Source organism: Dioscorea cayenensis, chromosome 18, assembly GCF_009730915.1.
Source record: "Dioscorea cayenensis subsp. rotundata cultivar TDr96_F1 chromosome 18, TDr96_F1_v2_PseudoChromosome.rev07_lg8_w22 25.fasta, whole genome shotgun sequence".
Taxonomy (NCBI): Eukaryota; Viridiplantae; Streptophyta; class Magnoliopsida; order Dioscoreales; family Dioscoreaceae; genus Dioscorea; species Dioscorea cayenensis.
The window spans coordinates 18,144,409-18,158,798 of NC_052488.1; the positions used below are offsets into that span (position 1 = coordinate 18,144,409).

Here is a 14,390-nt window from a genome sequence, read left to right on the forward strand (position 1 = left end):
GTAATCACATCAGAATCAGTCTTCATTTCTATCATCCTTGCCCCTGTATTCTTTGTTTCCTTCCACCAAAAACTGCAACCTTCCACTTTTAATTTCATCTCCTTAGCCATGTGTATTAGTTCTAATCTGGATATCAAGTCACCATCACAGAAGTCTATATAACCTCCAAATTTCATGTCATTCCAATTCCCAGCATCACCTAAACCATAATACATTTGTATTGTGAAGTACTCGGCAATGGGCACTGTAAAAATGGTACAAGTGCATAAATTAGGTTTGTTGCAGGACATGAAATTCATATAAATGCAATCTATATGCAGGAAAATGAATGACACGACAAACAAACAAGAAATTAAAGACATGCAGGACATGAAATTAAAGACACAGGTTAATCTCAAACAAGAAAAGACAGGTTCATATAATCTCAAACAATAAAACATAGGTTCATTAAACAACCCATCATCATTAAAATTCTCTACCTGTACAAATGTTGTTATCAATTCCAAGAAAACACAGTTTCATTATTTGTACTATCAATGAAATCTTAACATTTTACATTTACAAGTTAATCCCAACATCTGAACACAAGTTAAAGAATTATATGAGCAGGCATAATGATAGTGTGTGTGGAACCATATTCTTTTCAAACAAGTTTGGTTCCAATTGATTGAGAATCAGTTTAGCCTAAATCAAATCAAACCAATAGTTTCCCTAACAAAGTCATAATAGCTTTGTGCCTAGTGTAGTATTTAGATTACTAGTACCTATGATCTACAAGCAATTGGAAAAAAAAATCTTGCAATTTTCTACTCTGGTGCCAGTTTTCACTATTTCCTATCAAAGAAACCAAACACATATGATAACTTACATGTTATGTCATTTACCTAACTAAATCCTAGGCTAATCAAAGGCAGGAGTAGGTCTCTTAATGACTCTTGGAAATATCATCTTTGGCATCTTAAGGAGTAGGTCAAACAATAAAAGACAGGTTCATATAATCTCAAACAATAAAAGAAAGGTTCATATAATCTCATACAAGAAAACACATGTTATATTACATCATATAATCACAAGCATGGAATTATATTACATCATATAATCTCCACAGACAATCAATAGATAAGAGAGGATACATAGCATTAACCTCTCGTTGGTGGGGTTTTTTTTTTATTGTGAAGTTTCACTGAATAGATCTCAAAAACAAAAATTTCCTGATTTTTAATTGTTAACATCACATGTTTAAACATCAATCTCAGTTAATCAAGCATAATATTGATATTAACTCCATCAACATAACAAGTGGACAAAACTTAAACAACTCAAATGTCTTTTATAAAACAACATCCAAGCAGGAACAACATATAGTAAAGTAGTATTCCATAAAACAATTTCTACAGGAGTGGCCAGACATGAAATGGCAAATAAATAAACATATAAGATATTTGAGAGCAAACATGGAAAATTAAACACACAGATGAGATCATGACATTAAACCTCTCTCTCGCTAGTGTTGATTCTTTCTATGGCCAATGAAATCCTAAGTTTAACATAACCTAACCCCTAAAATGAATCTAAAAAAAAATTCCAGGGATGCATCAGAACAAAGCTTACAATACTCCGGCCCATCGTCATTCTCTCGTCTTATGCGCCAAGACCCACTCATGGTGCACAATCTTGCTGAACCTTAATCTACGGGCCGCGAGATGATGCTCTCCTACCTCTCCTTTGGTCGAATAATGCTGCCGATGGAGCTGGGATGATCTTTTCTTCCCCTGGTTCTACTCTCTTCCTCCTTCCACGTTTCAGTCGCGATACTCCGCCCGATGAGCAGCGATCTCGCCGGTGAAGAAGGGGCCCACCGATGAGGAATCCCTAGTCTCGGACGGTGAAAGATCGAGATGTGGGGCCTCTCTCAAGGAAGGGAAGGGAAAGTCTATCTTTGAGTTGGATTAAGTAACACACATGGCGACTGGCGTGGATTGCATTGTTACCTTCATGACGTGTACCCTCCAGTGTGGCATAAATATATTTAATTTAATGGATGACGTGTTACTCCGGTGGCAAATTTCGAAAGAAAAATTCATCGGAATCTCTTGGGTGACCTCCCGGCGAAATAAAATCAACGTCGGATGATTGAAAAGAAACAAATTGAAATTCAGTGAGCAAAGTGAAAAAAGGCCATAGTACAGTGGCCTACTAAAATTTTTACCCTACTTTTTGCACATGGGTTATATTTAATTTTTACCCTACTAACATTCTCAACCAATAAAAACTTTCCATACAGACTAGATCAAATATTATATATAATATCAAAGCCGATATAACAAAACAACACTCCAAATTTAAACAAGGAAATATGCATGATATATAATGTCATACTTTTATTAAGATAACTGCACTTTCATGAGCTTAGTTAATAAAGTGCAAACACCATTCATGCCTGGTGGATCAAGAACTTCAATTAGACACCACAATAATCCTTCAATGCAGACTTGCCAGGTTTACCACCGTCACTTGAGATATAGTTAAGGTACTTAATGACATCAAATGGCTTGAAGAGCAAAGGGTGTTCCTCGCCCACCATCTCCTCCGGCGCTTGAACCAGATGGCCTCCTTTTGGCAATGCAAAAAATGCCACCGAATACCGAGCCTCATTCCCTTCCATCATCACACGGTGCCATGGTGCATGAACTCTTCCATTAGACCATGCCTATTATAATTAAGAATAGAGAATATAAACTTTAGTTAATGTTATTAAGGCTGTGTACGTATTTTATACATATATATATATCATGATGCAGATTTATTAAATATCAATCTAATGCAGTAAAGTAATATGATTTAATCAGTCTATATAATACGGAGATCTAGCTTAATAAATATACTAATATTACAAATCCCTCGATGTTAACATACAATTATGCAACGTTTAAACAAACATGCACAGAGAAAACTGGTCTAGCTAGTCAAAGTGAAAATATTATAATATTAACTAAATAAATGACCTTGACGTTGTAAAGAAGAAAAAGAGACGATATTTTAGAACTATCAAATTTTTAAAGTGCTATAGGTAATGGTCACATCAAAGACACGTAAAGCATAGTTACATAACAATATCACGCAATGGATCCGAATTGATATAATAAAGAGGCAAAACTTTCCGCTCTGATTAACATATTATTATAAGTACAATATTTGAGTCATGATCTAACAGTCAGCCATTAATAATAATATACAAATCATTTCATGTGATCAGAAAAATGAAAACATTTCATCACTTTCATCTTAGAAAGACTTATTAATTACCAAGAAAGAGTCACCAGCCATGACAGTGAAAGAGTTGGGAGAAATCTCAACAGGGATCCATTCACCACCATCCTTGGTCTGAATCTGTAACCCACTCACTTGATTCTGAAACAAAATGCTAAGCATGGTCATGTCAGTATGAGAACCCAGACCTTCCCGAACTCCCTCTTTCTCAGGCCCTTTGTACTTCATCATCCTTAGAAGGTAATCAATTGACTCAGTATTACTCTCATAATACTTATCCACTCCCAACCCTTCCATCACCATCCGTCTCACCATCTTCTCCAGGTCTGATATCTGGCCTACTAACAAACTCACCACCTCTCTAAATGATCAATGCACACATTAATTAGTTCTACATAGATAAATGATAACCAGATATATATATATATATATATATACAAAAGTAGAAAAGAGGAAGAAGAACCTGAAGTTAATGTTGCCATGAGGCCACATGAGATTAGAGAACTTGAGGATGTTGTCAGGGAGAGAAACTTTGGAAATACCAAGGCTCTCATAGAGAGGAAGATGAGGATATTGTCCCACGTAGCCAAAGGTGGGGACCTCAGAGGTGTTGAGAAGCTTGGTTTCTACAGGGAGGGAGAATAGATCTTCAAGAACAGAGAAGAAGGCTTGCCGGGTTTCCTGTGAGACTTTTGGGTACACAGCCTCAAAGCAGCCAAAGGACTTGAGAGCTTGTAGGACTTGTGACCGGAGCTGGTCCCAGTGATCAGCACCTGGTTGGAGGTCAGGAGATGAAGAGAAGTCTATCTTGGGGATTTTCATGCTTACTTCTGATGCCATGAGGAGTTTTGTGATCTTCTTTTTCTTGCTCTTAATTTGTGAATGAGTTCTGGACAATGGAGGAGAATGATAATATGAAAACTATAGCGAAACTTGCAATTGATGGTATATATAATGATACTTGCTCAGATCAATAGACTCACAGCTCCAGTTCAATTAGCAATCAACCCCAAATGATCAAATGCACTTCAAAAGAAGTTAAATCACAGATCAGTTACTAGCCCTCTGTAAATTTAATAAGATCTGATTTAATAGATTCAACTTTCAAGCTATCAATGAGGAATATGCCAGATCTAACATCACAATAATAACATATATAGACTGATTAACAATTCAAAGATATCAAAAGCAAGCAACAATCCAAACTAAAAACAAGAACAAAATACTGGAATATTATAAGTAACCAAACCTGGCAGTACACTACCACTGAATCCCTTCGATCCCTACTCCGCAGAGATGATGAGCCTTGATGCTTCTTCAATCAAAATCCCAATCCCTGAGCCTATTTATTTATCCCAAGATGTAATCCGACAGCGAAGGTTTCCCAATCTCAGTCTGCTCTTCTTCTCTGATTGGATCTCATCCGTTGGATGAGCATTTTTACCATTCTCTATATAGGCTTGTCCCCATTGTTCCCTGAGCCACTCCTTTTGTTTTTGCTTTTTCATTTCTCCTTTGATTGCCACGTGTTCCTCATTCCTTAAAAGTTGGATAGCATTACAGTACATGGGGCCTTCTAGATTAACATACATATGCACTGAAGGAAAGAGTATTTTTAATTTTTATAAAGAACTAAGCCGTCACGCAATTCTTCTTTTCATATTAGTATTACACTCTATTAATGAATAGTGATGAGCATACTTAACCGTCACGCAATTCATCTTTTCATATTGTGTGATAGAGGCAAACTCAAATCAGTTCATTAAAGAGGGTCTTATACAGCAAAGACTAATCTGCTTGAGTGTTTTGCTGGCACTTTGCTGATCACAAGCAAATCCTTTTTTAATTTTGTTAAAATAAGAAATTGTTATTAACATTTTTCGTTTACATAGCTCTTCAAGGACAATTACTAAATTTGGAACATGTGGTTTGATTGTTTGCCAGCTAGTGCACCATTTTCAAGACCAATGTGATCCATTTGAGTTTTTGAAAAGGCTGAAATTGATAGTGTCCTTCAATCGATGACGACGCATGTGGGCTGTCGGAAAGCAGAAACCCAAATGTAGTGCCTCCAATATATGTACCAATGTTTTTAAAACCAGGTAGGATAACAAACCAGTGTTATATTTAGGTTACGGGTCAATCGGTCCAATCAGATGACTTATTTTGGTCAAACCGAATGGCATCATAAATATATATATTATCAATTTTTATCATATTTTTAATCATAATTATCTTAAATATTTATTTTAATATCATTACGATTTTATCAAAATCATTAAAGATTTAAATAATTAATCTAGGAGAAGCAACAAATACAACCCTTAAATTTTTTTTTAAATCTATTAATCATAAATGAATAATAATAACCACATAAGTTAAACCATCAATTAACCTCATAACTTTTTATTTGATCATCAAAGAGAAAAATGTTCTCTCCCAAATTATGTGAGAATGAGACAAGGCATGAAAAAAAAATTCAAAATAAAGCTAGAACTAAATATGCTTTATTTTAATCCTCATATGTAATTCTCATATCTAATCACCATAACCATTAAAATAAAAATATAGAATAAAATAATTCTTAAATGATCTATACCTCTTAAACAATCTATAAGTTTCTTCTTCCTTCTCATTTTCTAATCACCATAACCATTAAAATAAAAATATAGAATAAAATAATTCTTAAATGATCTATACCTCTTAAACAATCTATAAGTTTCTTCTTCCTTCTCATTTTCTCTCCAAACTCCAAAGTTCCAAGAATCCAAACAACAGTTTTAACAAATCAAAACTCAAAGAACATCATGAAACCAAGACAAAATGAGTCAATTCCCTAAGTCCATTCTTTAAAAAATAATAATAATAATAATAATTGAAAACTGGGTTCTATCTGGTTTTGGTCCGACTGGCCGGTTCACCGGGTTTGACCGGTTCACATATTGGTCAACAATTATACTAAAACCGGACCGGGCTATGGGCCGGTTCTCGATTTTTTCAGTCCGACCGGCCGGTCTGGTCCAATTTTAAAAACAATGATATGTAGCCGGTGAATCTGAGGGTGCTAAACATGGTCATTTTTGGCTAAAATTAAACACTATGAAGTTAGAGGGACATGGATTAATCTTAGTGATTTAATTAGTTGTCAAATTAATTTTAAAGATGGGTTGCCATCAAGTAATTGGCTTACTCCTTATAATTTTGTTGGGGCCATATATAATGCATCTGTTATTGTTGTCACCATTTGGAATGAGACAATGTTATTTTCAAAGACGCATAACTTGAGTATAAAGCAATTCCTATGGTTCGTGTGTCTAAATATTATAAAAGTTATATATACAACCCCTGTGACTAAGTTAGGGTTCATCTAAAGGTCGGGTCCGTTTGATTCGTTTACGAGAACAACACAATCAGTACGGTACATTACAAAATGTTAAAGTACCACACAATGATACAAAAAAATTTTTTGTGTTGTTTAAGGTTTAATTTGCATAAATAAGTAATAAAAAATTGTAAAATCATGATAATATTTTTTTACTATTCTATATTTATTTTGTAATAAAAAATCACAACTATATTTGATGAAAATCTAATCAATTTTTACACGAAAATGAGGGCTAAACCATATATGACAACAAGTTAGAAAATTAACTAGGTAGAGTTTGATCCAAACACAACACAATTTTAAAAATTTTAATCTACAAGAAACTTTCATTAAAATCTTAATACTAAAAAAAAAACAAACAAATAGATGGATAAAAAAATAAATTAATTAAATAATTAATTAATTAATTAATTAATTAATTAATTAATTAAACTATGCTATCACAACACCCTAATCATCTTTGTGATATAATAATATAATTTTTAATTTTAAACAGGATAATTTTGTTTATTTATAATAATATAAATAGATAATTTTATCTAATACTTGATAGAATTTTTGTACTATGGTTTTACTGATTAAAAAAAATTAGGAAGTTGTGTTGTATCCATTTGATAGTTTGCATTGTATTCCCACTTCATTTGTAAATCAAATACATAATAATAGAAGTTGTATTGTGTTGTTCATTAAAATCTTGCATATCAAACGAACCCATAGGTTCATATAAATTAGAAACAAATTAAATTAATCCGTTTTAAATTATTATGTATTTATTTTATGTAAATAAATAAAATATATATTTAAATATTTAAATTGGAAATGAATTAAATATCCATTTCTATTTATTTTTTTCTTCCTATATATATATATATATATATATATATATATATATATATATATTAGAAACGGATATTAAATATTCAAAGGTTGGTCGAAATCCTATCAAATAGCAGTGGTCCTTTGTTCTATTCTCTAAGAAGTTGTTTGGTTACCAGTAAATATGTGTAATGTAATTTGATTTTCAGGTAAATTCCCAACATTTGTTGTTTGATTTATAGTGAAAGCATATGTGCTGTGAATTGAATTACATTTTTTTTGGGTATTTTGTTGCATTTGTTTTTAATAAAGTTACCCATCTTCACCCTCTTCTCAAACCCCTCTAGCACCAACTTCCGATCCTCAACATTGGTGGCCCGATCATGCCCAATGCACTAAACGAATCGAGCTTCGCTTCGCTCCAGCGCCTTCGCCAACACCAAGCCTTGTTTGATCCCCGGCATGAACTGGCTTCCGAAACAAACGTAGACGATGGATCTCGCCGGAGAATCATCTACCCACGTTGACAACTCCTCCGACATCGCATTAGCATGATCAAATCCAGGGTGGATTGGGCCGACGGCGTAAACCCTAGAAAATCTCATCTCGTTCTTCAGATGCGATAGAGAAACACCATCGATGGCGTCGAAGGATTTGATGATGGTGACGAAGGCAGAATCACCATCAATCATCTTGTCTTTTACGAATTTCCACTTCGGTGAGCCGGAGCCGGCGAGGTAGCGGTGGTAGAGAGAAATGAGGTGAGATAAAGGGAAGGAAAGGAAGGCGGGGATGGAAGGGGAGGAGATGGGGGAGTGGGAGGAGAAAGGGAGGTCGATCCAGAGACGGTGAAGGGTGGAGATGAGGAGAGTATTGGTGCAGTAAAAGTCGAGATGGAGAATGGTGATGTCGGTGGCGAGACGGTGAGTCCAAGGGAGGAAAAAGTCAGAGATGATGGCAGTGGAGTGGTGAGAATGGGACCAAAGAAGGAGGTGCAACTGGAATAACTAAAATATATATAATAGATTTTAAATAGATAAAATATATTTTATTTAATTTAAATAAATAACTAATTATTAGATTTAAATGGTTAAATTTAAGAATATTGAATAACTAGTTTAAATAAATAAAATAGATTTTAAATAGATAATATCCATTAACTTAAATCTATTTAAATAAATAAAATACATTAAATTTAAATAAATAAAGTAGATATTAAATGAAATTTTAAAAAAAAAATTATAACATTTGGAGGTAATATCACCACTTACTTTACATAGTGATTTTAACCCACAACTTACATCAATCCAAACACTTAAAAGTAAATGCAGCATTTTCATTTACAGGCAACCAAACAATCATGATGTAAGTTAAAATACAGTAATTTTGATTTACATATATGTGCTATTTGATTGTCTGTAATTTAAATTACATGTAAGTTCAGTTACAGTGTAAGTGAAAATACTGTATTTTCACTTACATCACTGTTGTTTGGTTTGCTGTAATTCTGTAAATTACTTTTGTTTGTTTAATTGGTTTGATGTAAGTGAAGGGGTATAGTCATCATGTAAGTAAGACGGTGAGATTACCCCTTTATCTATTAGTACCCCTATTATCTAATACTATTTATTAAGATTAATCTAATTAATAAATTTAATAAGATATTTATTCACAATAAAAATATTAATTACTTTTATTAATGATTAAAATATTTTTTTTAATTTAAATAATAAAATAATATATTTTATACGCCATTATTAATAATCAAGATTCATTCAAAAGGTGTTTTTAACATTCAACATTCATTATTAATAAAGATTCATTCAAACAAAACATTTAACATTCAACATTCAAATTAAAAATAATTAAATAACATCAAGATTCATTCCAATAAAGCATTCAATATTCACTATTAATATTATTATCGCATTCCTTCAAATAACATATTCAACATTCATGCTTAATAATCATCTAATACCATCCAAAATATAACATTTAACATTCATAGTCCAACATGACACTTTCCAACCAAAAAATAAAAATAAAATAGCATGATACTTGTCCAAACATCAAATTAAAATACAAAATCACACTTGTCCAAACATCACATTGTCCAAACAAGAAAAAAATACAACATCACAATTGTTCAAGGAAGAAAAAAAACACCACATTGTTCATGCCACAACATTATGCTAAATATGACAAGACAAAATAACAATCTAGTTAACACCCACATTTGTTATAACAACTCAAACTCGACCACCCCTTACTTGATCAAGAAAATCATCCATCCAAATGCACCGAAAGGAATGAGTTTTGTTCATGAACCCATTTGCTAAAGGGAGATTTTGAAGTAGATAATCATATGCTCGTCCAAGATCAAATTCGGTATAACGATCACTCAAAGTCATGATCTCCTCAAACAAATCTTTGCTAATAAATTTACTCTTGTCCGCCTCTAGTGCATTTACAATCCAACCCAACTCGAATTTAACATCTCGCAAAATTTCTTCATCCGTCTTAGCACGTTTTTCTCGTTTTTTACCTTCCTTAGCCTTAGATGTAGAACTTGTCGGTGCATCATTGATAAGAGATTGCCTTTGTCCAACCTCATCAAAATCATTAAACCCTTGGGTTTGGTTGTCAAGGTCAATTATTGGTGTTGGTGGTTGTTGTTCCATACGTGCACCTAAGCTTCTAGAGCTTTGAGATCCTATTCTTGCAAAAGATCCAGTTGCTTGATCGTTTCCACATACAATTGCCATCTCTTCATTGTCTTGAATTGGTTTGTTAATATAAATCTCTTTCCCAGGATGTGCCTACAAACATAAAATAAGCATTTTGTGATTTTGGTCAATGCGCAAATATTACATAAACCCATATATTACTCATAAAATTCAACTTGCTACTTACTTGTGTGTATGTTCGGTATTCTTCCTCCCCCATAATTATTTTTTTCCCGTATCATCCCATGACACACCACTTAAACCTTTGATCCTCTTTATTATTAACCATATTTTCCTCATATGCCGCAAATGATTATTGACATGTGTGTCACTTACCACCAAATTGAATCTTACGCCAACGGCCCTAGCAACGACATTGATAGCAACACTCTTAAATCCTTTGTCAGATTTAAGCCCAAGGTTTGCTTGCTCAACTAGAAATGTCAACATAAACGAGATCATCATGGGTGTCCATCGGAAATTAATTGACGTCTTTCTTCCAACAAAGTCATGATTCTTTGGTGTCATATCTTCAAAATCCATCTGCTAAGTATCATAATTAACATTAATACAATAATTATTTCACACGTAAGGGTATTCAGTAAATTGCAAACAACACAATATCAATATTATTAAAAGCAAGTTAAAAAAAAATTATGCTATAAGAATAAGTTTCATTACATGATTTGTTTTCTATAAGAAATAACAAAATTTGACAAAGGTTTCATAATCTCTTCAAAAGGCACACAAAAATACAATTAAAAAAACCACATAAAACATGGAAAGCTTTTTACATGTTACTCCACATATCATTCATGATTGCTTCTCGAACTGCTAGACATTCTCTAGCTTCTTCTCGAACTTGAGATTGTGTTCTTATCTCACGCACATTTGGTTCCCATTCTTCAAGGTTTGGTATATATATGTCTTGACCTCTTCGTAAAATATAATTATGTAGAATACAACAAGCGATGACAATATCAACTTGGGTGTTAAAAGGGAAAATTTTGTCTTGATGTTAAAATTTTGAAACGATTTTTCAAAGCTCCAAAAGCTCGTTCCACCGAAGTGCGTAATGAAGAATATCTATAATTGAATAATTCTTTCATGTTTGATGGTGTATGTGCACTAAATTCTTTAAGATGGTAATGAACGCCATGAAATGGTGAAATAAAGCCCGGCCTTGTAGAGTACCCGGCATCTACGAGATAGTATTTCCCTATAAGAAAATAGTTACAAGGTCTTTCTTGCATAATTGCACTAAATTAAATATTTTAACATTTTATAGAATGATATAATACATTCAGGTACTACAAGCCCATCTTCTCTTTCCAAAACATTCCGAAGTACGAGTGCATCATGTGCGGAACCCTCCCAACCGACTAATACATATGTAAATTTTAATTCAAAATCAACCGTGGCTATTACATTTTGAGTGGGATAGGGTTTTCTTCCACGAAACATGCTACAATATCATGAGGAACCGATGCATGAATATGAGTACCGTCAAGCGCTCCAATGCAATCCTATGTAATTATCAAATTAGTTAATCATATTAAACAATCTTTGATTAGGAATTTAACTATAATTAATCCTCTAATATTTACCTTAAAATATGGCATGAATCTTGGATCTTGTGTGATGAGTGTACTAGTAGCTGTGCTAGGTTGTTGAATTAGTTCACCTCGAAGTCCTCCAATAGCATGTAAAACATGGTTGAAATATCGGCTAACAGTTTCTCCACAGCATAAAAAATTAACACTAATAACTTTATTCCTCACATTATGCCCAACTATACGAGGAAACATGGCTACTTGTTCTTCAACACTTACATGTAAAGTGTTGTATAGTAGTCCTTTTTCTTTTAGAGTATCACATAATCCAAAAATGATGCCCTATTCATCTTCAACATCGATATACTAATCTCTTCCGATCTAGCACTATTCTTGCAATATAATTTGTGCGTAGCTCATCTCTATTATAATAAGACTCCAATGATAAATAGAGTCTTCTCCTTTGCTTGTACTACATTGAAGCAAAAAAAAGTGATAAACAAGACCGTTGCGACTGTGGCATGCACATGCTCACAAGAATCCATCTATAAGGCATATATTAAATAAAAATAAACCATTACTTAAATAAAAAAAATCATACAAGCAAAGGAAAAATAATTTAACTCTTTTGAAAATATGACATATTGATTTTCCACACAGACAACTAATGAATGCTCTCCTGAAAACAATTCCCATGCAAATAATAGCTGTTGTTAATGAGCCAAAAGGAAACAAGTAAAGAGAAAATGGTCTTCAAAGTGAAACTTGGAGTATGCATCTTGTCCTATCGCAAATACCATGTCAAGGTTTAACTTACCACATCACTAAGAAGACAACTGAAAAGATGCCTGTTGGTTCAGACATTAAGCAGTAGCATCTAAAAGTTAACAAGAATACATGCAATACTTAAAATTCTTAATTACACAATTAAGGCTTAAAATGGCAGCAAAAGTCAACTATCACAGTTTATAAATTCCTATAACCAAACAAAAATGCAATCTAATACATTTTACTGGGTCTAATGTCGATGTTGTGACCTTTTGATGGCAGTTGACTGAGGAATAATCAAAAATTGAGGAGAAAATTAGATAAAATTTATTAAACCTCTGTAATGAATAATGGTTATTCTCGAAGGAGCACTTCCTTGATTAGTTAGGAAATAGAGAAGTAAAGTATCACACCAATCTGAAAAATTTTGAAACTGACAAAAGTCCCAAGAAAAAAACAGACACTTTAACCTGAATGGTTATTCTTGAAGGAAAAGTTCCTTGATTGGAAAATAGAGAAGTAAGGTATTATTCTAATCCTAGAAATTTTGGAACAAACAAAGTTTCCAAGAAAAGCAGACACTTTAAACTGAATGAACGTCATTCCAGCAAATTTATCGTATGCCATTCAAAGTCTTACATAAAAGCTCAAGAGGCATGACCATAAATTTCTGTTGTCTCATAGGATGCGATTAATCATGAATACTTCACAAATCCAATCATCACCAATCTTAAAATTTCCCTTTTTTCATTGTACCCATACAAGGAAACTGAAATAATTGCACCCCCAAATCATCCAATTATCAACTTTTGCTCCCTATACCATGATTCACTTGGGAACTAAACTCACTCAAATGCATTACCACAAAGTACACAACAGTCCCAAAGACCAAAACTTTCAAGGACCAGCAGAAAACCATTATTTAGCCAAGTATCCACTACAACATCACAATTCACCAAATCCACTAGAAATTAAAAACAAAACAAAAGAAAAGAAACATTTAGATAAGAATTCACAAAAAGATCATCGATTTACGAAAGCCAACTAGAAAAACAACAACTAGAGAAGAAACAAAGAAAAAAAGAAAGACCTGATCTTTCTCCTCCTTGGCAGGGACAGCGATCGAGGCCGCGATAGAGGCACCGGGAGATAGTAGAGGAGAAGGTGAACCAGAAAAACTAGGTTTTCCAAGACTGTGGCCGGGCTTGAACGACAAGGTGCAGAAGGTGCTCCCTGCTTGATCGACAAGGCAGTGGCCAGTGGACTGTGGCCGGGCTCCAAAATTCGAACGCCGATAGAGGAAGGTCGGGCTCCGAAACACGAACGGTAGGTGGTATTCAAAGCTTCTACAAACCAAAGATAAGAGAAGGAGAATAAAAGTTGCAAAAGTAAAGGGCAAATATTGGTGATCTTAACCTGTTGCTTTTACTATATTTCCACTCATAGCCATTTTGTCTGTAAGTGAAAATACAACAAAAGTTGTACTTTGTTGTAAAAGTTTTTTATATAAATTTTTTTTACATCAAACCAAACACCCTTTTACATATAAAAGTACTTACATTACATCCACTTGCACCAACTTACTGTCAACCAAAAAATACCGTAACTTAATTTACGCTGTAATTTGAAATACAGGTAACCAAACAGCCCCTAAGTGTTGTCTCTGCCATCAACAGTCTCCGTAACTTGCTTAAAGTCTCAAACAATTAGTATATATGGTTGTTATGTTGTTACTTCTACCAACAACCACTTTGATCCCGATTTCAACAGCTTGTAATTCAGCATCAAGGGCCGATTAAGATTCAATCTTTTAGGCTCCTACAATCACAATTTTATTATTAACATTAACTATAACAAAACCAACACCAAAGG

The 14,390-nt window shown here is 33.5% G+C and overlaps 1 protein-coding gene across 2 annotated transcripts; it reads right to left on the reverse strand.

Moving 5' to 3' along the window:
- Window positions 1-2,286: 2,286 nt before the first annotated feature.
- On the reverse strand, window positions 2,287-4,675 carry LOC120282651 (probable 2-oxoglutarate-dependent dioxygenase AOP1). 2 transcript variants are annotated; one of them, XM_039289488.1, is made up of 5 exons: window positions 4,520-4,637; window positions 4,254-4,296; window positions 3,734-4,159; window positions 3,307-3,631; window positions 2,287-2,710 (listed from the first exon to the last, which is right to left on the reverse strand). In XM_039289488.1, the coding sequence occupies exons 3-5, from the start codon at window positions 4,108-4,110 to the stop codon at window positions 2,462-2,464; spliced, it is 951 nt and encodes a 316-aa protein (XP_039145422.1). In that variant the 5' UTR covers window positions 4,111-4,159; window positions 4,254-4,296; window positions 4,520-4,637; the 3' UTR covers window positions 2,287-2,461. The 2 variants fall into 2 exon arrangements, with proteins under 2 accessions (XP_039145422.1, XP_039145421.1); XM_039289487.1 differs by lacking the exon at window positions 4,254-4,296 and having other exon boundaries at window positions 4,520-4,675.
- Between the last annotated feature and the right edge of the window lie 9,715 nt (window positions 4,676-14,390).

Coding starts and splice junctions, on each gene's coding strand:
- LOC120282651 (XM_039289487.1), bottom strand. CDS start 4,110: ATGGCATCAGAAGTAAGCATGAAAATCCCCAAGATAGACTTCTCTTCA. Junction 3,632..3,733: donor CATGGCAACATTAACTTCAG/GTTCTTCTTCCT, acceptor TTGATCATTTAG/AGAGGTGGTGAGTTTGTTAG. Junction 2,711..3,306: donor TGGCTGGTGACTCTTTCTTG/GTAATTAATAAG, acceptor TAATTATAATAG/GCATGGTCTAATGGAAGAGT.